This window comes from Mus caroli, unplaced genomic scaffold (assembly GCF_978045245.1).
Source record: "Mus caroli unplaced genomic scaffold, Mus_caroli_1 scaffold_12, whole genome shotgun sequence".
In the NCBI taxonomy this organism is placed as follows: domain Eukaryota; kingdom Metazoa; phylum Chordata; class Mammalia; order Rodentia; family Muridae; genus Mus; species Mus caroli.
In genome coordinates this window covers 47,512,480-47,535,153 of record NW_028227267.1, presented here as the reverse complement: position 1 = coordinate 47,535,153, position 22,674 = coordinate 47,512,480, and the positions used below count along the sequence as shown (strand labels likewise).

At 42.7% G+C, this 22,674-nt stretch overlaps 2 protein-coding genes across 2 annotated transcripts in view; one reads left to right on the top strand and one right to left on the bottom strand.

Moving 5' to 3' along the window:
• The window catches only part of Supt16h (SPT16 homolog, facilitates chromatin remodeling subunit), a 34,147-nt gene extending 22,659 nt beyond the window's left edge, over positions 1–11,488 (top strand). Inside the window, exons 19-26 of the mRNA XM_021182687.3 lie at positions 270–395; positions 693–805; positions 1,530–1,605; positions 2,053–2,222; positions 7,421–7,550; positions 8,636–8,765; positions 9,186–9,263; positions 10,123–11,488. Coding sequence (XP_021038346.1) covers positions 270–395; positions 693–805; positions 1,530–1,605; positions 2,053–2,222; positions 7,421–7,550; positions 8,636–8,765; positions 9,186–9,263; positions 10,123–10,268 — 969 coding nt within the window. The 3' untranslated portion in view covers positions 10,269–11,488. The remainder of the gene's footprint in view (positions 1–269; positions 396–692; positions 806–1,529; positions 1,606–2,052; positions 2,223–7,420; positions 7,551–8,635; positions 8,766–9,185; positions 9,264–10,122) is intronic.
• Rpgrip1 (RPGR interacting protein 1) overlaps positions 10,976–22,674 on the bottom strand; it is a 51,385-nt gene continuing 39,686 nt past the window's right edge. Inside the window, exons 20-24 of the mRNA XM_021182684.3 lie at positions 21,988–22,103; positions 16,161–16,353; positions 13,639–13,723; positions 12,451–12,581; positions 10,976–11,813 (exon numbers count right to left, since the gene is read on the bottom strand). Of these exons, the coding sequence (XP_021038343.1) occupies positions 11,701–11,813; positions 12,451–12,581; positions 13,639–13,723; positions 16,161–16,353; positions 21,988–22,103 (638 nt within the window). The 3' untranslated portion in view covers positions 10,976–11,700. The remainder of the gene's footprint in view (positions 11,814–12,450; positions 12,582–13,638; positions 13,724–16,160; positions 16,354–21,987; positions 22,104–22,674) is intronic.

Sequence of the window (22,674 nt, the reverse complement as noted above, 5' to 3'; positions counted from 1 at the left end):
GTTTACCCACTAGGACCTGTGATCTCCCCGTTCTTGACTAGGTTTTCAGTAGCACATGTGAATTCCCTCCTATGATATGAGCCTCAATTCCAGTCAAGTAATTGGTTACCCCAAAACAGGTTTGTCATTATAATACCAAAAGGTACATCTTACCTCTTCAGTCAAAATGTGTATCTGTTTTATGTACTTGGCTTCTTTAAGCATCTTGTCTTTATAGGTTGAATTGCCTAAATCTTGTAATATTTCTGTTCTCTCTGGATTATCATTAGAATGCTATCATGTTTGGGAAGAAGCGACACACAGATGTACAGTTCTACACAGAAGTTGGAGAGATCACTACAGATTTGGGGAAACATCAACACATGCATGACCGAGATGATCTGTATGCTGAGCAGGTCTGAAAAATTCAGAATCTTATTTTCAGAGTAGTGAGGTTGGGTTAAGAATGAGCTCAGGATTTATTTTATTTCCTAAATAGCAAGTAACGTTAGTATCTGCTCTGCTGAGCCAGTGCATTGACTTATGAATTAGGCATACATTAGAGTCATCTCCATAGTTTATGGTGTAAACCTTAAAACAGATCAAGTGTCAGAGTAAAGAGAAGTACAACTACGAAAGAGTTTTGACCTTTTTGAGGAGAAATACTATTAAGAAGTTAAATGATGACTAAATAATACTGTTTTCCTCCACAGATGGAACGAGAAATGAGACACAAACTGAAAACAGCCTTTAAAAATTTCATTGAAAAAGTAGAGGCTCTAACAAAGGAGGAGCTGGAGTTTGAAGTACCATTTAGGGATCTGGGGTAATAACACTTCTTCCACCTCGCGACTTCCAAGAGCTTTAGGAAATGGGTTATTGTTTCTTTTGTAATTTAATACCACATATACTGGGGAGGGGGGTTCCCCCTATCACTGATAACCTTTGAGATAGCCAATCAATCTTCAGGATTCTCTAGCCAGGCACACGCCATTAATCCCAACACTCAGGAGGTAGAGGCAGGCAGATCTGAGTTTAAGGCCAGTCCGCTCTACAAGATGAGTTCAGGACAGCCAAAGAAACAGAAACCCTCTCTCCAAAAACAAAAAATAAAAATAGGCTAGGGAGACACCTCTGGTAGGTCTCTGGACATCTGGCCTCAAAGGTCGCCCACACCTGTGTGTACATACTTAACATGCAGGTGAGTTTTAAGAATGGATGCATGTGGGCTGGTGAGATGGCTCAGTGGGTAAGAGCACCCAATAGCTCTTCCAAAGGTCTGGAGTTCAAATCCCAGCAACCACATGGTGGCTCACAACCATCCGTAATGATCTGACGCCCTCTTCTGGTGTGTACTTACATATAATAAATAAATAAATCTTTTTTTAAAAAAAAAAAAAAGAATGGATGCATGTATTTTACGACTCTCAAGGGTTTTCATGAGTAACTTCCTTGGCAACTGATTGACAGAGGGAAGATGCTTGTATTGTGTCAACAGTAGGCTTATGTGGTCATGTGGCTCATGTGTTTCTCTTCCTTCTCTCTCTCAGGTTTAATGGGGCTCCCTACAGGAGTACCTGCCTCCTTCAGCCCACTAGTAGTGCCCTGGTAAATGCTACAGAGTGGGTGAGTATTCTTGCCTCCTCTTACTGTTTATTTTAATTTTCTGGTCCTTTGCAGTTTTCTTCCTATCATTCTGACCCCAAGTCTGCTGAGCACATGCTCCCCTACACCCACACCTCTCTTGCTTACTCTTAGTAACACAGTTGTTAGAAGGGGAAGGAAAAGTCTTTGATCCTAATTGTTTGATGCTTGACTTAGATTTAAAATTCACTCAGCAAATGATCTTTGTAAAGCCTCTGTAGTGTCTAAAGATAGTTTCTTTGAGGATTCCCTGAGTTTATTCTCCTTGGGAGAAGCACTAAATTTCTTTGTATGTCACACTGAATTTATCTTTAAAAGCAAGAACAGAAAACAGTTTTCTTTTGTGTGGTCATTTAGATTCTGGAACTATTTGACAAGTGCTTAAAGGGAGGTGCTTACACAGTAATGATGCGGCTCCTGTTTTGACAGCCACCCTTTGTGGTGACACTCGATGAAGTGGAGCTGATCCATTTTGAGAGGGTCCAGTTTCACCTGAAGAACTTTGATATGGTCATTGTCTACAAGGATTACAGCAAGAAAGTCACGATGATCAATGCTATTCCTGTTGCCTCTCTAGACCCCATCAAGGAGTGGCTGAAGTAAGTAACCTGCCTGCCTCTTCTCCTTTTCCTTGGACTATAAAATACTATGCCTGCTACACCATGGTTTGTGCCTGTCGTCACAGCTATTCAGGTAACTGAGATAGTGACATGAGGATCTTATCTCTAATATTTTTATCCATTTATAAGTATATAATACATGTATATCCCTCTCTCATCCCTTTAATCTCCTAAACAATTGGCTTCTGCTTTGATTTAATCTGTACCTGCATACTTTATGTGACTATATAAATCTAGGAACCAGAAATGTGAGAAAACATATAATATTTCTCTTTCATATTATCTCCAGTTTCATTCAAATTTATGTATCTCACTTAGTTCTTATCCATTCCTGTATACCTGGGTTGGTTCCATAGCTTAGCTACTATGAATAGTGCTCCAGTAAACACTGACTTGGTGATTTATCTGACGACAGTAAGATGAAATGATCACTATGGTTTTGATATTCACTTCTCTGATGACCAGTGAAACTGAAAACTTTTTCATATTTTCATTAACAATTATATTTCCTTTTTTGTGAATCTGTGTGCCTGTGTTTGTGTGTGTACCATGTGTGCAAGAACCCATGGAAGAAAAGGGATAGATGTTGGGAACTGAACCCAGGTCTGCTACAAGAGCAGTAAGCACTTTCAGCCTCTAAGCCATCTCTTCAGCCTGAAATATTCTCAATGTATTTATTTGTGGGGACAGGGTGAGCAGCATCTTGCTGGAACTAACATTTAAAATCAGCTCTTTCCTTCTACATGTGGATTCAAGGGATCAACCTCAGGCCTGGAGGCAAGTACCCTTGCCTGCTGAGTCATCTCACTGGGGTTCTATTGAGTTAATCTTGAATTTCTAATCCTGCCTCTACCTCTTGAGTGCTGGGATTGCCTGGTATGTGTCCTCATAGAGTTTTTGCAGTGTTGGGGATAAGACCTAGGGTTCTGAATGTTAGGCAAGCACTGTAGCAACAGAGCCGCATCCCAGCCTACTATTGTTCATCAGCCCAGTTACTGTTGGTCTGCTTGATACCTTGTTAGGTTTTGAGGTATTGTAGTTTCTTATTTTTATTTTATTTATTTTTATGTATGGGTGTTTTGCCTGTGCACTGCTTGTAAGTGTGGTGCCCACACAGGCCAGAAGATGTCACCTTATCCCTTGGAACTGTATTTACAGCTGCTTTCAAATACCCATGTGGGTGCTGGGAATTAAACCAAGTCCTCTGGAAGAGCAGCTTTCAGCCATTTCTTTGTCTTTACTCTAGATAGTAATCCTCTGTCAGATAACTGGCAAAGATTTTCCTCCTAGGCTCTCTTTACTCAACTAGCTTGCTGTTTAGCTTTTTAATTTTGAGGTCCTGTGGATCATTTTGTTTGGCCGGGGGGGGGGGGGGGGCGTATATGTTGAAAATGAGAAGGATCTAGTTTCATTCTTTAACAAGTGAATAGTTTTTAAGACTTATTTGTATTATTTTTATTTCGTGAGTGTGTGTGTGTGTGTGTGTGTGTGTGTGTAGAGTTATGTGCACATGAATGCCAGTGCCCACAGAGGTCAGAGATTCCAGACCCTTGTAGCTAGGAATTGAACTCAGTTTCTCTGGGAGAGCAGTGTGTGCTCTTTAATCACTGAGCCTTCTCTCCCACCCTAAATATTCTTTCTTTCTTTTTTTTTTTTTTTTTTTTCGAGACAGGGTTTTCTCTGTGTAGCCCCTGATATCCTGGAACTCACTCTGTAGACCAGGCTGGCCTCGAACTCAGAAATCCGCCTGTCTCTGCCTCCCAAGTGCTGGGATTAAAGGTGTATGCCACCACGCCCGGCTCTCTATTTTTGTAATGCTCTTTGTTAACTAAAGAAGCTTGTATATTTTTGCCATTTTTATCAAAAATCATGTTTTTGCTCTATGTCTGAATCTTCTATTCTGTTTCATCGTTCTGTGGTCTGTTTTGTGTAAGTACCACGCTAGTTTTGTTACTATGCAGCTTTTGGGTTAGCCCTACTCATTTAGTAGTGTGAAGACTTATTCCATTCTTACCAAATACAATATAGGCAAATATTTTTGAATATCCCGTATTTATTAAGACTTGCCTTTTGTTCTAATATATGATATAAAGGAAATTCCATGACTGCTAAGAAGACTGTGTGCCCTGCTTGGGTGAAGTGTTCTATAGATGAATGTTAAGCCATTTGATCTACAATGTCATTTAAATCATATGTTTCTCTGGGTTTTGTTTTGTTTGGGGGGGGGGTTGTTTTATTTTGTTATTCCCCCAAAGATGAAGTTTCTTTGTGTGGCCCTGGAAGTCCTGGAACTCACTCTATAGATCAGGCTATCCTTAAATTTACATAGTTCCTCCATCTGTCTCCTGAGTGGTAGGATTAAAGGTCTGCATCATCACTACTTGTTTTATTTAAAATTTTTTCATTTGAGTTTATTTTTGTTTTGTATGTATAAATGTTTTGCTTGCATGTCCACCATGTGAGGTCTTAGATGTTTTTGTTTTTTGTGTGTGTGTGTCTGTGTGTGTGTGACACAGAGACAGAGAATGACCTGTCTCTTGATATGTGGGGTTTTTACGTCATCCATGAACACTGGGTTTGAGTTCATGAGTGACTTTATATCTAATATGTTTAGTATGCCTGTGTTTGTTATTGTCATGTCCTCCTTCAATCAGTATGCAGTAACCATCTTTATCTCTTTTGGCCTGTTTTGGTTTTAAGTCTGTCCTGTCAACGTATTACAGCAGTAACACCTGCTTGTCCATTTGCTTGGAAACCTTTTCTATCCTCCCATCATGACATAGCATCTATCTTTTATGGTGAGATCTATTTATTTTGACTGATTGGGTTTGGGTTTTAGGAGGGGTTTTGTTTGTGGATATTTTTCACAGCTTGTATTTTATTCAGCTAGCAGTCTCATTACACACGGTTCAAGAACTCAAGAGAAAAACTGATGTTAAAGATTGTTATTGAGCCGGGCATGGTGGCGCATGCCTTTAATCCCAGCACTCGGGAGACAGAGGCAGGCGGATTTCTGAATTCGAGGACAGCCTGGTCTACAAAGTGAGTTCCAGGACAGCCAGGGCTACACAGAGAAACCCTGTCTCGAAAAACCAAAAAAAAAAAAAAAAAAAGATTGTTATTGGGCTGGAGAGATGGCTCAGCAGTTAAGACACCAACTGCTCTTCCAGAGGTCCTGAGTTCAATTCCCAGCAACCACATGGTGGCTCACAACCATCTGTAATGAGATCTGATGTACTCTCTTCTGGTGTGTCTGAAGACAGTAACAGTGTACTCACATACATAAAATAAATAAACCTTAAAAAAAAAAAAAAGATTGTTATAGGTCTTCAAACATCACAGCCCATGATGCCATGTTTGCCTAAAATCTCTCTAATATAAAACCACTTTCACACCTCAGTGGCTCCCAAACCACTTAGCATAACATCCATAACTGTGAGCTATTTGAAGCTACCAGTTTTAGCACTGTGAGGTTTTTCTTCACTCTCTAAATAACTACAGGGAGTTGAGCAGAGGTTAAGGGAAAGCAGCTCAACCTTGGTATAGTATCAAAATGTGACTAATATTCATGTTGACAGAAAAAGAAGAGGGCAGTGTATTTCAAAAAGGGAATGGGAGGGGCCATGGAGGTCAGGGATGGTAAGGTCATACAGTCAGATACATTCCTAGCTCTTAGAGGCTGAAATTCAGAGATTCCTAAAGCCTGTGAAAAGAAATGTTGGAGTGGAGAGATCATGGTGGTATAGAGTATGAAAGCAGTCTAGTGTATTTCTTGATTTCCTGTATTCTGCCTTGAGGGCCCCAGGTAGAGCTGAGGCAGATTTAAAATAAACCTTTGTTTTCATCTTCCAAAGAACCTAGAGTACATTCATGCTCTTTTGATCAGTTGTCTAAAACCTGTTCTTCCCTTTGGCTCTGTAGTTGCTTCAATATGGAAAGGACTGAAGTCCTTGCTTATCTTACTACTAAAAGGACAGTCTTATAAACGTGTGCAGAAGACCTATGTTAATTATTAAATTTTTATATATACATACATATAGGGGTGTGTGTGTATATTATAACTATTTTTGCAGAATTTCTTACTGTATAGATGAGAAACTTTAATTACATAGGAATTTTAGAAATTATTAAAGTTATGAGCTTGCAGAGGACCCAGGTTAATTATTAAAATTTAGAAAGTAGAAATTTTAGTGTAAGCAGGTACTGCCAGTCGGTCTCAGGCAGAACATGATTGTTAGTGATTTACTTTATCTTCTAGTCACTTTTTCACTTTTCATTTTGCTTTTTTTCTTTTATTTTATTTCTCGCTTTTTTAGATTTATTTAATTTCCTGAGTATGAGTGTTTTGCCTTGGGTGAATGTAAATTCACCACCTGTGTGTCTGGTGCCCACAGTGTTTAAAAGAGAGACTGAGATCCCCTGGAACCAGAACTGCAGGTGTTTGTGAGCCACCATGTGGGTAATGGTAACTGAGCCTAGGTCCCCTACAAGAGCTCATAGCTACTGAGCCATCTCTCTAGTCCCTCCTTCCCTTTCTCTTCTCAGTCATCCACTCTAACTCAACAACCCACAACACAAGTTAGTAAGTCATTTATGAAGTGAAGGCATTTTACATACTTAGAAAGACATGCCCTTGTCTTCAGGTAGAGCCTTTCAAATAAGCAGGGTAGGGAAACAGTGGGGAGTGTTGGGCAGAGCCAGGGGAATCTGCCCTTGTTCCTTCCTTACAGGCGAATGAATGAAGAGTATCTCAGAACTGGTGATAAATTAAGATGGTTTCAGTGAGGGATGAGGGATCCTAGGTGAGTCATACAGAGACAAAGAATAGGCTCACTGGTGCTGAAGAGGGAGAAGGGATGAAAATTGATTGTTTTTTGGTTTTTCGAGACAGGGTTTCTCTGTGTAGCCTTGGCTGTCCTGGAACTCAACTTTGTAGACCAGGCTGGCCTCGAACTCAGACATCCACCTGCCTCTGCCTCCTGAGTGCTGGGATTAAAGGCGAGCACCACCACGCCAGGGAAAATTGTTTGAGGGACGAAGCTTGTGTGGAGTGTGGTGCTTTTCTGGCATTATTCAAATAGCCATTTAGGGCATGCCCAGTGCAAGCTAACATTGATGGCGGTTTACATTGTCAGAAAATACAGAAGTTTGATTCGGATTTTGTAATGTCATTTTAGTTCCTGTGACCTAAAGTACACAGAAGGAGTTCAGTCTCTCAACTGGACTAAAATCATGAAGACCATTGTTGATGACCCCGAAGGCTTCTTTGAACAAGGTGGTTGGTCTTTCCTGGAACCTGAGGGTGAGGTGCGTGCATGAATGTGGGGTTTCTTTTCTATATAGGTATGCAGCGCGGTGCCTAATGTCATTTAGGCACTCTGGAGAATGACATCAATATGTAGCACATAAAGGACCTGACCAGGAGAGAAGCTAAAGCACTTAGTGCGCTTGTTTCTCTGGGTTAGTTTTACAGGTAATGATGGGTTTGTTGGGGGTTGGTAGTAAGAGTTTCTTACTGTTTGGAGGTGATGGGACTGAGTCATTACAAAAATACTTTGTAAAGTAGTCCTCCTAGGGTTGAAGAGATGACTCAGTACTGCCTGGTCCTCCAGAAGACCTGAGTTCAACTCCTAGGACCCACATGGCAGCTCACAACTATTATACTACATACAGTTCAAGAGGATTTGAAGCCTCTTCTATTTCCTGCAGCACTGCCACACCTGGTGCACGGCCAGCCATACATTCAGGCAAAACACCCAAACAAAAAATAAAAAGAAATGAACCTTTAGTGGCTGAAGAGATGACTCAGCAGTTAAAAGAGTACTGACCAGTGTTCCAGAAGACCCACATGGCATCTCACAGCTGTGTGATTCTAGGAACTAGCACCCTCACACAGACACACATGCATGCAGGCAAAACACTATGCACGGGGATACAAAACCTTTAAAACACAAGTATATAAAAAGTCAGCAGGTTCTGTAACGTACTCCTTTAGTCACATCATTCAGGAGGTGGAACCAAGCCGATCTCTGTAAGTTCAAGACCAGCCTGGTCTATGTAGCCAGTGCCAAGCCAGGACTACACAGTGAGTGTCTCAAAAAAAGGAAAAAATTTTAAACTTTTAAAAATTAGAGCTTCTACCTTGGTATAATGCATTGATACAAAGTGTGTTTATTTCATTAATTTCCACAGACAAAAAGAGAGAATTGGCTGTTCCACACTCTAATAAGTATACCTTATTAAAGCGTAACTTTAAGACAAATCCTATTGGTCATTCAACTTTCTGGGTTTTATATATGAAATGCTAGTACCAAGTACATTGAATTAATCTGTTAGTAATGCTAATATGAGAAAAGTAGTGAGCAGGTCTTAAGCTGTCTGTACTTCCCCAGGGGAGTGACGCTGAGGACGGAGATTCGGAGTCTGAAATTGAAGATGAGACTTTCAATCCTTCTGAAGATGACTATGAAGAGGAAGAAGAGGACAGCGATGAAGATTATTCCTCAGAAGCTGAAGAATCAGGTTAGAGACTATTTGTTGGACTGGAGAGATGGCTCAGTGTATAACAGCACTTAATGTTCCTGATTCTCAACTTGAATTCTCTGCATGTATGTAAAAAGCCAGCCAAGCTTGCTAGTAACAGCATTAGGATATGCCAAAATCAGGGCTAGAGACAGAAGGGCCATGGGGATTCACGGGCCACCAGCCTAGCCAATTTAAAAAACATATCTTCAGGCCCACTTGAGGGGCATCAAACATCCTCAGGCCTCCACATGCACGGGCCAATGCTCCTGTACACATAGGAAATACATTTTAAAGGAGAAAAAACAGATTGTGGTTTCCTAGTCTAATATCATTCCTGGAGACTACTTTTAAAAAAGGAAAATATTCTACATTCTATTGTATTTCTGCATGACTAATGTACAATCAATATTTTTCCAGACTATTCTAAGGAATCTCTGGGAAGTGAAGAAGAAAGCGGGAAGGACTGGGATGAGCTAGAAGAAGAAGCGCGAAAAGGTTATTTGAAAAATTTGTCTTGTTTCAAGTGACTTATTTTTTCATTTATTTATCTGTGAATTTCTAACAGTTCTTTGTGTTAAGGTTTAATGTTGGAGGCCAATGAGAGTTGGAAAGAACACTATGAAACTGTTTGAGGCATGGTTGGGGAGATGCTCAGTTATTAAGTGATTGCCATTCAAGCTTAAAGTCTGTGTTTGTGTCTCTAGAGCCCTCACATAAAAACTGGGCACAGCATTGCGTGCCTGCCTGTAAGTCCTGTGCTGCTGGGGGATCTTTGCATGGCCAATCTAACTGTATCAGTGGATCCAAGTTCAGGCCAAACCCTGTCTCAGAAGGTGGAGAGCAGTTGAGCTCATTTCAGGCTATGCTCTGTGTGTTCCCCCAACACACACACACAATATATATATATATATACATGTACCTGTGACTTAGGTTTTTTTCATATATATATATATGTATATATAAACCAAAGAAGAGGGAAGATCTAGAATGTGTCTGTAGGCTACAGGTGGGCTTGATTCCATCGCTTCAAGCTTTTCCTGTGTACCAATATGACCAGGTAGCCTTTTTGTTTTTGTTTTGTTTTTTGAGACAGGGTTTCTCTGTGTAGCCCTGGCTGTCCTGGAACTCACTTTGTAGACCAGGCTGGCCTCAAACTCAGAAATCCGCCTGCCTCTGCCTCCCGAGTACTGGGAGTACTGGGATTAAAGGCGTGCGCCACACCACGCGGGCCCTGGTAGCCTTTCTATTCTCCTCGTAACTAAGCTTGTCTAGGTCAGGTAACTGACACATTAGCTCATGCTGTCCATCAACAATAGGTATCTTAAGCTAATGAATCACTCTGCCTTCTGCTTAGCGGACCGAGAAAGCCGTTATGAGGAGGAAGAAGAACAGAGCCGAAGTATGAGCCGGAAGAGGAAGGCATCTGTACATAGTTCAGGCCGTGGCTCTAACCGTGGTTCCAGACACAGCTCTGCACCCCCGAAGAAAAAGAGAAAGTAACATGAACCTTGGGTCCTGTGCTCCATTCTTTATGCAGACAACTCCTAAATGACATAGAAACTGTTTTCCTTTTGGTTTCGTTGAAGTTTTGCCGTTTGTGTTTATGGGTTTAGGGGCCATTTGTGCGGACCAAGCTACTCGGGGAATTCCAGGCCCACCAGGACATGTGCCAGTGGCCCCGATCAGATGGCTGGCAAGGGAGGCGGTGTTGAAGGGCAGGAGGCTCCTCCCACTGTTGATCCCATTGGCTCTTCTGACAACTTACCTTTGGTGTCTCAAAGCTGAGTTCCCAAGACAGTGAGAGAAGCTGACCACTAACCATTTCTAGGATTATTTTTTCTTTACTTTATTATTCCTGTTTTGAGACAGTCTTGCTATGCAGCCATGGCTTACCTTGAAGTCACTGTAAGCCAGGCTAGCCTCAAATGTGTGATCCTCTTGCTCTGCCTCCCAAGTGCTAAGGCTACAGGCTTGGGTCACTGTACTTAGACGAAGCATAGTTCTGGCCCAGAGTCAGTCCTCAGTCTGTCCCTTTATCAGTTCCAGATCTGTTGTTCTCAAGAACTTCCTTGGGCTCTGCTGATGACTGTGACTTGGCTGAGCTAAAGGCAGAGGGGGCTGGTGTCTGGTCTTCAGTGGTTCTGGTTTCTTGCCTCATGCACATTCTGGGGTGTTTTTGCTGCATCAGAAGACAAACACTGGCACTCGTGGCTGTTTTTTTTTTTTCCTCCTTACAAGTCCATATGTGGTGCAGTGCTCAAACACAAATTACCATTGTCTCTTGTGATACATCTAAGGAAGAATGGTCATGCTTCGTATACTACAGGTGAAATCTAGAGGGAGGCTTACAGGAGTCAACATGAATCTCAAAGAGTAAGTCATGTCTTGCCTAGAATATCTTGACAAGAAGAGAAGCGGAAAGAAGGCCACACCCACAAGGCTGGGCACTGCTGCTCTTCCCTTTACTTTCTCTGCAGTGTCCTATGTTGGTTGCTTCTGATGATCAGCTTTGAAATACTGGGGGACTCTATCTTGCCGTCCTCCCCTGCAGGTTCTCTGCATCCACCTGTCCCACTTCGCCGCCTCTGTTCTGTGACTTTATGAGAAGGGGCTTCTCAGATTTTATGTTTGTTTGTTTGTTTGTTTTCTCTCCTTAGCAGTAGGACTTGATATTTTGAATTTTGGAAGAACTAAAAGATAAATAAACTGGGATTTTTTTGTTTGTTTTGTTTTTTTTGTAAACTTGTCTTTTATGACCATTTCTTTGCAGTTTCTAAAGTCAAGTTCACTGATGGTTGTAAGCCACGTCATTAGTTTGAAAAACAGATAGCAAGATAGCACAGGAGACCAGGTTTATGGCATAGCATGTTATTTTATAAGACACTTTGACTGTGATTCCCTCATATCGTAGAGTGGAGTAGAACTTGTACTTTCATGAAAACAGATCTTCAGTCATCTCCTTATAAATGCCATGGAGGGCAGCGGCTGCTTGAAGGGAAACCTTCAGCCTTCCAATTTGGATGGCCTGGTTTCTAGGGCTCACAACTGTGGACAAGGGTAAAGAGACAATTAGGCACCAGCAGTGTTCCATTTGTTTGTGAGGGTCTCATTCTGGCCATGGCTGACCCATAACTCACTGTAGACCAGGCTGGCCTACTCAAACTCAGAGATCCTGCTTCTGCCTCCCAAGCTCTGGGACTAAAGGCATGTGCTGACACCACCCGCTGTTTACGATCTTTCATCTGCTTGGTGTTTGTCATATTGGAGCTACCCTCCATTACAGTATGGTGCACACACATGAAGAAAAGGGTAAGGGGGAAACTGAAGGAGCATGTAAGCCAGAATAGAAAAGAATTAAAATGATTGCTAGGGCTGTCAGATGGCTCTGTGGGTGAAGATACTTGCCAACAAGCTGAGGTTGTCACTCCGCAGAATCTACATAATGAAAGGCAAGAAGAAACTAACTCCTAAGGGTTGTCACACCCTGACATTTCTATATGTGCATACATTACCTCAAATCTAGACAAGCCTAAATATGGTCCAGAATGAAATACATAAAGCTGCCTGAAAGGCTTCAGAGGCATTTGTCCCATCAGCTTCACAGATAATCGTCAGCATGTCACACAAGCGGGCTATTTTCTCTATGGCTAAGTAGAACTAAGTATAAAATTGTATTACTCACTCTCTAGTTCTTGCTCTAGAATATCTTTTCCAGATTGAAATATCTGCCACAGTTCAAGGTATGCATAGCCTATATCTTGACATTCTTTTTTTTCTTCATCCAAAGGATCACTTACCACTGTAAACTTTAAACTGAAAACAGATAAAAATGAATCCATTTAGCTCAGCACTGAAAACTCAAGCACTGGAAGGGGTCTAAGAAAACAATATTCTCTACAGAGTAGATCGACATTCACTCTTGGTAGCCTCAGCACTGTGAGAAAAGATGCTGATTCCAGTCCACATCTACAGAAACCAGGTTGCTGGCATTATTGTGAGTTAGAGACTAAGTGCTGTGTGGGTAATGTGTGTCACTGGTACAAGAACAAAGTAACATTGCTTCTTTTTTTTTTTTTTTTTTTGGTTTTTTCGAGACAGGGTTTCTCTGTATAGCCCTGGCTGTCCTGGAACTCACTTTGTAGACCAGGCTGGCCTCGAACACAGAAATCCACCTGCCTCTGCCTCCCAAGTGCTGGGATTAAAGGCGTGTGCCACCACACCCAACCCTACAAAGTAACATTGCAAACCTACAAACTTTTAAAGAAGTTGGGATTCCAGCTCTGACAGTGCTGTCTACTTCACCACACTGGTAATACACCACCACAATAGGCTAAATCAACTGAGATCTAACATTACACAGATTGCCTCTAGACGAGAGAAAGGAAAGCAGTGGTTTTTAAGAAGCCAAAAGAAAGCCAGGCAGTGGTGGCTTGTGCCTTTAATCCCAGCACTTGGGAAGCAGAGGCAGGTGGATTTCTGGGTTCCAGGACAGCCAGGGCTACACAGAGAATCACCTTGTCTTGGGGGGAGGGGGGAGCCAAAAGGACTGGAGAGATGGCTCAGCAGTTAAGACACCAACTGCTCTTCCAGAGGTCCTGAGTTCAATTCCCAGCAATCACATGTTGGCTCACTACCATCTGTAATGGGATACAAATATTCTGTCTGCACTATGTACAACTCTGGTAGGATTCAAGTTACTGCTGTTGCCCACAGTCCCTGCCACAAGTATAACAGGCACTAAGATACATGAAGTTGACTCAAGTAGATGGGAGATTCACCAAAAGAAAAGTTATTAAAATAGCATAAGTACTCAAACTTTTTAGATCATGTCTGACTATCTGCATTGTCAATATGAAAAGCAGAGACTTACCATCCCTCATCAGAATCTTGAGCATGTAGCATGGCAAACAAAAACTGCCTTCGGCTTTGGTGCTCCACAGGGTCCAGATCTATCACTGTATGAAACAAAAGCACAGAAAGCTGATGTGGCAGTAGCTCAGTGGTAGTGTTTGCTTGGTGTACAGGAAGTTCGGTCCTCAGAATTACCAGGAAATTGACAAGGCTACTCTTGTTATTTGCATTCAGGGCTCCCTTGACTGTATACTGATACACTGATACAAAGTAGACATTTTTTTTTTTTTTGTGATTATGCTGATGAACATGTCTGGGAAAATACTAAAATACCTATAGTTAATGTATCTTTTTTTTCACAATTTTTTTATTATGTATTTTCCTCAATTACATTTCCAATGCTATCCCAAAAGTCCCCCATACTCCCACCCCCCCACTTCCCTACCCACCCATTCCCATTCTTTTGGCCCTGGCATTCCCCTGTATTGGGGCATATAGAGTTTGCAAGTCCAGTGGGCCTCTCTTTCCAGTGATGGCCGACTAGGCCATCTTTCGATACATATGCAGCTAGAGACAAGAGCTCCTGGGTACTGGTTAGTTCATCATGTTGTTCCCCCTATAGGGTTGCAGATCCCTTTAACTCCTTGGGTACTTTCTCTAGCTTCTCCATTGGGAGCCCTGTGATACATCCAATAGCTGACTGTGAGCATCCACTTCTGTGTTTGCTAGGCCCCGGCATCGTCTCACAAGAGACAGCTATATCTGGGTCAAAGTAGACATTCTTCTTTGGGTTGGTTTTTTGTTTTGTTCTGGGGTTTTCAAGACAGGGTTTCTGTGTAGCCCTGGCTGTCCTGGAGCTCACTCTAGGCCAGGCTGGCCTCGAACTCAGAAATCTGCCTGCTTCTGCCTCCCGAGTGCTCCCGAGGCATGCGCCACCACGCCCAGGAGGTGTACAAGCTGGCTTCCCGGTTTTATGAGGTTTTACTGAAAATAGCTAAAATAGAACTGGCTGTAGTGGTGCAAGCCTTTAATCCTAGCAAGTGTGAAGCAGAGCCAGACATAACTGGTAGTGAATTCCAGGACAGCCAAGGCTACAGGTTCAATTTCCAGCACCCACGTGGTGGCTAACTTCATTTCCAAGGGGGTCAGACACTCCTGACGCACTCCATGCGTGTGATGTACAGACATACATGTCGGAAAACTACCCATGTATGTGAAATAAAACATTTTTAAAAGAAAATAGCTAAAAGTATCTGTGACTGCCTGCCTCTGTGTGTGTGTGTGTGTGTGTGTGTGTATTGGAGTATGTATCAAATAGGGAAGAAAAATATTTCATGCCTGGATTTCTCCAAAAATATTTACTTCCAGTATCTCTTTCTGAGAAAGATAAAGCTACTAAAAACATCTATTAAAATAAACCAAGAAGGGGGAGGGGAGCAGGAGAGATGGCTCAGTGGTTAAGAGCACGGGCTGCTCTTCCAGAACTGCTGAGTTCAATTCTCAGCAACTACATGGTGCCTCACAACCATCTGTAATGGGATCTGATGCCCTCTTCTGGTGTCTGAAGACAGCAACAGTGTACTCATATACATAAAAAATAAATCTTTAAAAAGAAAGAAAGAAAAGGGGCTAGTGAGATGGCTCAGCGGTTAAGAGCACTGACTGTTCTTCCAGAGGTCCTGAGTTCAAATCCCAGCAACCACATGGTGGCTCAAAGCTACCTGTAATGAGATCTGACACCTTCTGGTGTCTGAAGACAGCTAGAGTGTACTTATGTATAATAATAAATAAATCTGAAAAAAAAAAAAAACAAGCCAGGTGTGAAGGCCTATGCCTTTAATCCTAGCACTCTAAAGGCAGAGGCAGGAAGATGATGTCAGGGGAAGAGAAAATGAAGGAAGTGAAGGTACTTAGCATTGCAAGAGTTAATATTTACATATTTTAGAATAACATGAAATAAAAATTTGGTTCAATTGTGTGGGAGTGAAGTGAGGTGAGTGTAGAGTCAGATGGCTTAAAACTTTTATCCAGCCGGGCGTGGTGGCACCTTTAATTCTAGCACTTGGGACGGAGAGGCAGGCGGATTTCTGAGTTCAAGGCCAGCATGGTCTACAGATACAGTGAGTTCCAGGACAGCCAGGGCTACACAGAGAAACCGTGTCTCAGAAAAAGAAAAAAGAAAAAACAAAACTTTCATCCAAGATAGGAACATCTACAATTAGTGAGTCGCAGAATTACAGTGGAAACATTTGGACAAATGAGTACATTTTTTAAAATAACTGAAAAAAGTTAAGCCCTTGACAGAATTCAGTTATGGGGTAGGGACAGAAAGAGTGATTTGTAAAGAAACTAAAACAAATGACTGCTTAGATAAATTCTATGTTTTAGACTTGATATTTTTAAACTATATGCTAATACCACTTAGGTAAATATGATAACTAGAGGAAGTGGTTGTGAGTACTCGATTGGTGGTGAGTAGATCTGATCCCGACTAACGGTCTGCTTGCCTCCCCTGCCCACTCACCGTGAAGGAGAGCTCACCCTTGCTAAAGTGGAAGTGGATTTCTTCGCCTGCCCTTGGTTTCCTCAGGGACATCGGAGTCTCTGTCTCCGATAGAGGCAGATCACAGAATTTGTACTCCACATATACCTGCTGGATAGTCTCATCAGACATGACGTCAGCCTCAGGGCAGAAGGCCAGTGAGACGATTTCAATGCACATCTTCTCTGAATCCTGAAATGGAAACATTGATTTCCTAAAGGCATAGGAGACTGCAGTGTTCACACAATGCTCTAGAGATGCATTATGGTGCACTCTAGCAAAGTGTTCACCGACAATTTGCAGGCTAACTGGTTACCAACACATGGCTTGACTGAATGGCCACAGAGTCACTGAGAAAATTGTAAGGAGAATCCAGTCCGTCTTCTACTCAGTCTCTTACCAGGCCAGCCTTCCCTGCAAACAATGAAGAAACTAGGAGTGGTGGTTCACTGAGGAAAAGCCTGTGCCCCATCTATCACCTGACCGTCCTGGTACGTGAAAAACTGTCAACAGTCCCAAGGGCTTCAGCTTGGCTCAGACCCTGCTGTATGAAGCCAACCTTACTTCAGTTGCTGTCTGCCCATCCATCTGAACCTGTCATCTACCCATCTGCCTGTCCTTCTCCTCATTCCTGCAGTTCAACAGTGCAGCCTGACTCTACAAGCAGTGCACATCCAAAGACCTCTAGCGGTACTGCCATCTTGTGACTACAGAGGCTCTATTTGCATCTGAAATTACACTCTTTAAAGCAATGTGCAATGTGTGATTTGAGAATTGATGTCGGGCTGGAGAGATGGCTCAGTGGTTAAGAGCACTGACTGCTCTTCCAGAGGTCCTGAGTTCAAATCCTAGCAACTACATGGTGTCTCACAACCATCTGTAATGAAATGCGCCCTCTTCTGGTGTGTCTGAAGACAGCTACAGTGTACTTATATATAGTAAATAAATCTTTTTTTAAAAAAAAGATAATTGATGTCAATAATCATCACTGAAATAAAAGAACCTGTGCTTGCCAGGTAACGGTAGTGCACACCTCTCATCCCAGCACTCGGGAGGCAGAGGGAGGTGGACGTTTGTGAATTTGAGGGCTGATCCACAGAGACCCTGTCTCAAAACAAAAAACAAATCGATAAATCTGAAAGTGTGAAAACACAAATGTGTTCATCTATGCTTCTGACGGCACATTCATGACAGCCAACAAGACACAAGAGAACAGAGTGGAATGGGAAGGACTGGCAGGGCAGGCAGAGTGCAGGGCACGAAGGAAAGTAAGGTTTGTCTCCTGAAAGTGTATGTATAGGAGAGTTCTGGGCACAGCATACAATACAGGCAAGGCTGTTTGTTTGCATTACCTAGGATTCAGTGGAGGGCCTTTTGCTTGCTAGGCAAACTTTCTACCACCGAACTACAACCCCAGGCCTGTTTGTTCTTGCAGTGTTCCTAACTCGACCCAGGGAGTGCATGGATGCAGCTGGTGCTCAGCCACTGTACTATTTCCCCCAACACTTTCTTTATGGGTATGGGTATGTGTAGGGTATTTTTGCCATATGTATGTATGTATTTTTGTATATTGGGTACTGCCCATGTGTGTGTGCAGTACCCAATATCTCCAATGTCCCAGTCTTCTCCTTATCCAGTCTGATACTTCTTATATTGCATTTCATAAACCTATGTTTGTTTTTTTTGTTTTTTGGTTTTTTTGGGTTTTTTTTTGGTTTGGTTTTGGTTTTGGTTTTTCAAGACAGAGTTTCTCTGTGTAGCCCTGGCTGTCCTGGAACTCAGTTTGTAGACCAAACTGGCCTCTAACTCAGAAATCTGACTGCCTCTGCCTCCCTAAACTTGTGTTCTTAACAACAACCCCCACCCCCAGCAATGGTCGTATGGGTCAATGAGGTGACTCAGCAGGTAAAGGAAGATGCTTGCTGCCAGGCCTGGTGACCTGAGTTCAATCCCTACGACATATGTGGTGGAGAAAGAGTTCCCTAACCCAGGTTGTATTCTGACGTCCACACACATGTAGTAGCATGCACACTCATGTGTGCACACAATAAATAAGTAAATGTAATTTACATTTTTCACATATGTACACATCTACCCAGTCTTGTACTCAAATCACTTGTTTGACCTCCTTACCTTTAGCATAAAGATTATCATTTCCTTTTAGCCCAGGCTACCCTTGAACTTATGTTGTGAGGATGACCTTGATCCTTCTGCCTCCATCTTTCAAGTGCAAGGATCACAGGCATGCACCACCACCAGGGCCTCATATATTCTGGATAAGGAGTCTATCAACTAAGGTACCCCCTCCATTTCTCTTTAAATGTTTACTGCCTGTTTCCTCTGGCCTTGCTCCTAACCGTCCTCCTCCTCCCCGTCTTGCATCCAGTTGGGAAAATGGTGAAAGGTTTATGAAAAGAAGTGTTGAAGGACTAGGAGTTAGCAGATCTTTAACAGACAGGCAGCTAGGGAAATGAGCCACAGTTAGCTAGTAAAAATGCCAAACTTCCAAGTTCTTTTGCATCCTTGTGATCTGAGTAAAAAACCTAGCAGCAAGGCAATAGAACTTGGCAGCTTCACTCACATTCTGGATTTAGAGCCAAGAAGAGTACAGGAAAGGGGCTGTGGAATCTTGCACTATGGCTAAAGAGAGATGCTGAGGCCAGGCATGTGTCAGGGGAGTCCCTGCATCAAGGCCATTGTGTGACAATTTCAAAGCGAAGCCTGGGTTCTCCTGGAGACCCCAAAATGCCACAGCCATAGAACACCTGAGCCAGGAAGAGCTGCAGACAAGGTATAAAGCCAGCACAAGGGAAAGGTGTTACCATCAACAAAACTGGAAAGACTGAGAGATGTGGGGAGCTCTCTAATCAGCCCTTTGATATCAGGCATAGAAATACAAAATTTAGAATCTGCCCTGCTAGGCTTGTCTTGTTTTGGTCCAGTATTTCCTTACTGAACCTCCTTCCCTCCCTTCTGTAATGACAATATGTACACTGTGCCATTGCATGCTGGAAGTATGTAATTTAATGTTTACTTTTATAGGGGGGCATAGTTAGACATTGCCTTGAGTCTCATTAGAGACCTTGGACTTTGAAACAGTGTTGAGTCATTATAGACTATGGGGACTTTTGAAGTTGGACTAAATGCACCTATGATATGGCTTACAAGCCTATGGGGACCAGGGAGTGGAATGTGGTGGTTTGAATGATAATGGCCCCCATAAGCTCATAGGTTTGAATGCTTGGTCCCCAGTTTGGGAATGTTTAGGAAGTATAGCCTTATTGGAGGAGGGGTGTCACTGGAAGTGGACTTTGAGGTTTCAAAAGCCTATGCCAGGACCAGTCTTGGTCTCTTTCCCTGCCTGCAACATGTAGCTTGGGTTGTGGGCTCTCAGCTACTTCTCCAGTGCTATGTATACCAGCCTGCTACCATGCTCCCCACCTAATGTTCATGGAGCCTGCTACCATGTTCCCCACCTAATGTTCATGGAGCCTGCTACCATGCTCCCCACCTAATGTTCATGGACCAACCCTCTGAAACTATAAGCAAGTCCCCATTAAATTCTTCTGTTTCTTTTTAAAGCCCAGCAGCTTAAAATAAAGGCCTTATAAGTTTTTTTCCCACTAGTAGGCCCTCTCTGCTGATAGACCAGAAGGCAGGTTCTGGGATGGATTGGGACATACTTAGCTCAAATTTGTGGACCAGTCTTCCAGAGGTCCAGAGTTCACTTCCCAGCAACTACATGGTGGTTCACAACTACCTATAATAAGATCTGATGCCCTCTTCTGACATGCAGACAGAACACTGTATACATAATAACTAAATGAATCTTAAAAGAAAAAAAACCAACAACTGTGGACCTATCAGCCTCCCTGTATTTGTTCAAACTAACCCAAAATTAAGAGAGGAAGATCAAGAAAATGACCCACAGACATGCCCACAGGCCAGATTTGCAGGTGACTCTATTGTAAGTCTGACAAAACTTAACTGATACAGGGACCAAACCACCAAGTGTGCATAGCTCATGCCTGCAATCTCAGAACTCAGAAGGCGTAGGCCAGACTCCACAAGTTTGAAACAAGCCCAGGCTCCAGGGTAAGCTCCTGTCTCGAACAAAATAAAACAAGGGAAGGGAGTAAGCCTGACTTAAGAATTATTCACTTGTGCTGGAGAGATGGCTCAGCGGTTAAGAGCACTGACTGCTCTTTCAGAGGTCTTGAGTTCAATTTCCTGCAACTACATGGTGGCTCACAACCACCTGTAATGGGATCCGATGCCCTCTTCTGGTGTGTCTGAAGACAGCAACAGTGTACTCACATACAATAAATAAATAAATAAATAAATAAATAAATAAATAAATAAATAAATAAATAAATCAAGAAAAGAGTCACTCACTAAGAAGAGCCTTCCATAATCACTTGTAAAACAGAATGAGCAACTGCAAGGGTCCCTTCCCTGTGAGGTAATTAATAACAGGACTTGGCACGCACAAAAACACCATCAACATCACCTGGTAGAATTCTGTCTAAATCAAAGGTCATGTGTTACTCTGATTGAATACTGATCATCTTTAAGAGGAAGGAAAGAAGGCCAGGCATTGTGACACACGTTTAATACCAGCACTCGAGCTCAAGAGGCAGAGGCAGGAGGATCGCTGTGAGTTCCCAGGTGAGCCTGGACTACATAGTGAGACTGTCTTAAGGCAACTCTTTTTTTTTTTTCTTTTTTTCTTTCTTTTTAGATTTCGCATATGAGGACACTGTATTATGAGTCTTCATGTGGTTGTTGGGAACTGATTTTAGGACCTCTGTTCGCTCTGGCCCAAAGATTTATTTATTTATTATGCCTAAGTACACTGTAGCTGTCTTCAGATGCACCAGAAGAGGGTGTCAGATCTCATTATGGGTGGTTGTGAGCCACCATGTGGTTGCTGGGATTTGAACACAGGACCTTCAGAAGATCAGTCAGTGCTCTTACCCGCCGAGCCATCTCGCCAACCTGGCACCTCTTATAAGAAGAGAGCGCACTTAATTTAACTGGAGGCTTGCTTTCCGTTGTTTCAGAGGACTAGTCTATTAACATAATGGCAGAACATAGCAGTATTGTACACTCTACCTCTCCATCAGATAGTGTGGCAGCCACATTGCGCTGGAGAAGTAGCTGAGAGCTACATCCTGATCCACAAACAAAGACAGACAGACAGACAGACAGTCAGATGACAAACAAACAACAAGGCCAGGGATGGGCTTTAGACATCTCAAGAGTTTACCCCTCCCAGGACACACTTCCTCCAGCAAGGCCACACTTCCTAATCCTTGTAATCCTTTCAAACAGTTCCACTCCCTGGTAACCAAGCATTCAAATATAAGAGCCTATGGGGGCCATGCGTATTCAAACCACAACAGAGAACCTGTCAAAACAGAGAGGGGAGGGGTGGGAGGTCAAAAAGACCTGCAGAAACTAAGACATTCCTCTCAGCTATCCCACAAAGAATTTCTTCCCTTTTTACAATCTCCATCTCCTACAGTAAGTGTGTTCACCTGAAAAAAAACGGCCCCCACCGCGCTGGGTATTACCAAATCCACAGTGACAGACATGAGTGGCAAGGGATCCAAATAGGGAAGAGAAGCACTGAGCTCAGTTTTCATTTGCATCAAACTAAAGAACCACTTTCATCGCCATGGCAACAGACCTCCATCCTCACTGATGCTCTTTTCATCTAACTTGCATCTCTCAACAGCCTTCTTGAATCTCACATGTGTGGGCACTAGGCCCTTTCTTGCTAGTTCCCCTGCTCTAACAGGTAGGGATATGCCCGTTACTTACGGCTTTAGGAAACGTCTGAGCCTGGGGTGTCACTATGATGTCATCGCTGTCGGTAGTCTGTGTTTCACTGACTTCAGAAGCTTGTTCACAGGATTCCTGCTCTGCTAGGGAGAAGGCTGAAACACACAATGCTTTCAAAACAGGTTCTCCACCATGCCACTGGAAAGAGCTGGAGCCCACAGCACTTCCGCTGTCTGAGCACTGTTATCTCAGACTCGAACGATATGTTTCAAAGGTTCACTTATTCAGAAGTCTGTCATCACAGGGTACATTTCAGTGGAGGGGAAGGAGAAAAGGATGAACAGGAAAAAAAAGAGAGATGAAGACAGTAGAGGGAGAGAGGGAGATGGAGGGGGAGAGGCAAGGAAGGGGGAGAGAGAGAAGAGAGGGAGGGAGACAACGGAGAGGGAGGAGAGAGGGAAGGAGAGAGAGGAGGGAGTAAAAGGAAAGTATGGGCTGGAGAGACAGTTTATTAAGAATACTGGCTCCTATTCCTGGATACCTGAGTTCAGTTCCCAGCACTGACAGGGTGTCTCTCAACCACCTATAACTCCAACTCCAGGGGGAAACTAACACCCTCTTTTAATCTTTGTGGGCACCACGTGTCATGTGGTACACAGACATACGTGCAGACTAAACATGCATACCCATAAAATAACATTTAGAAAATAAAACTTTATATAAAAA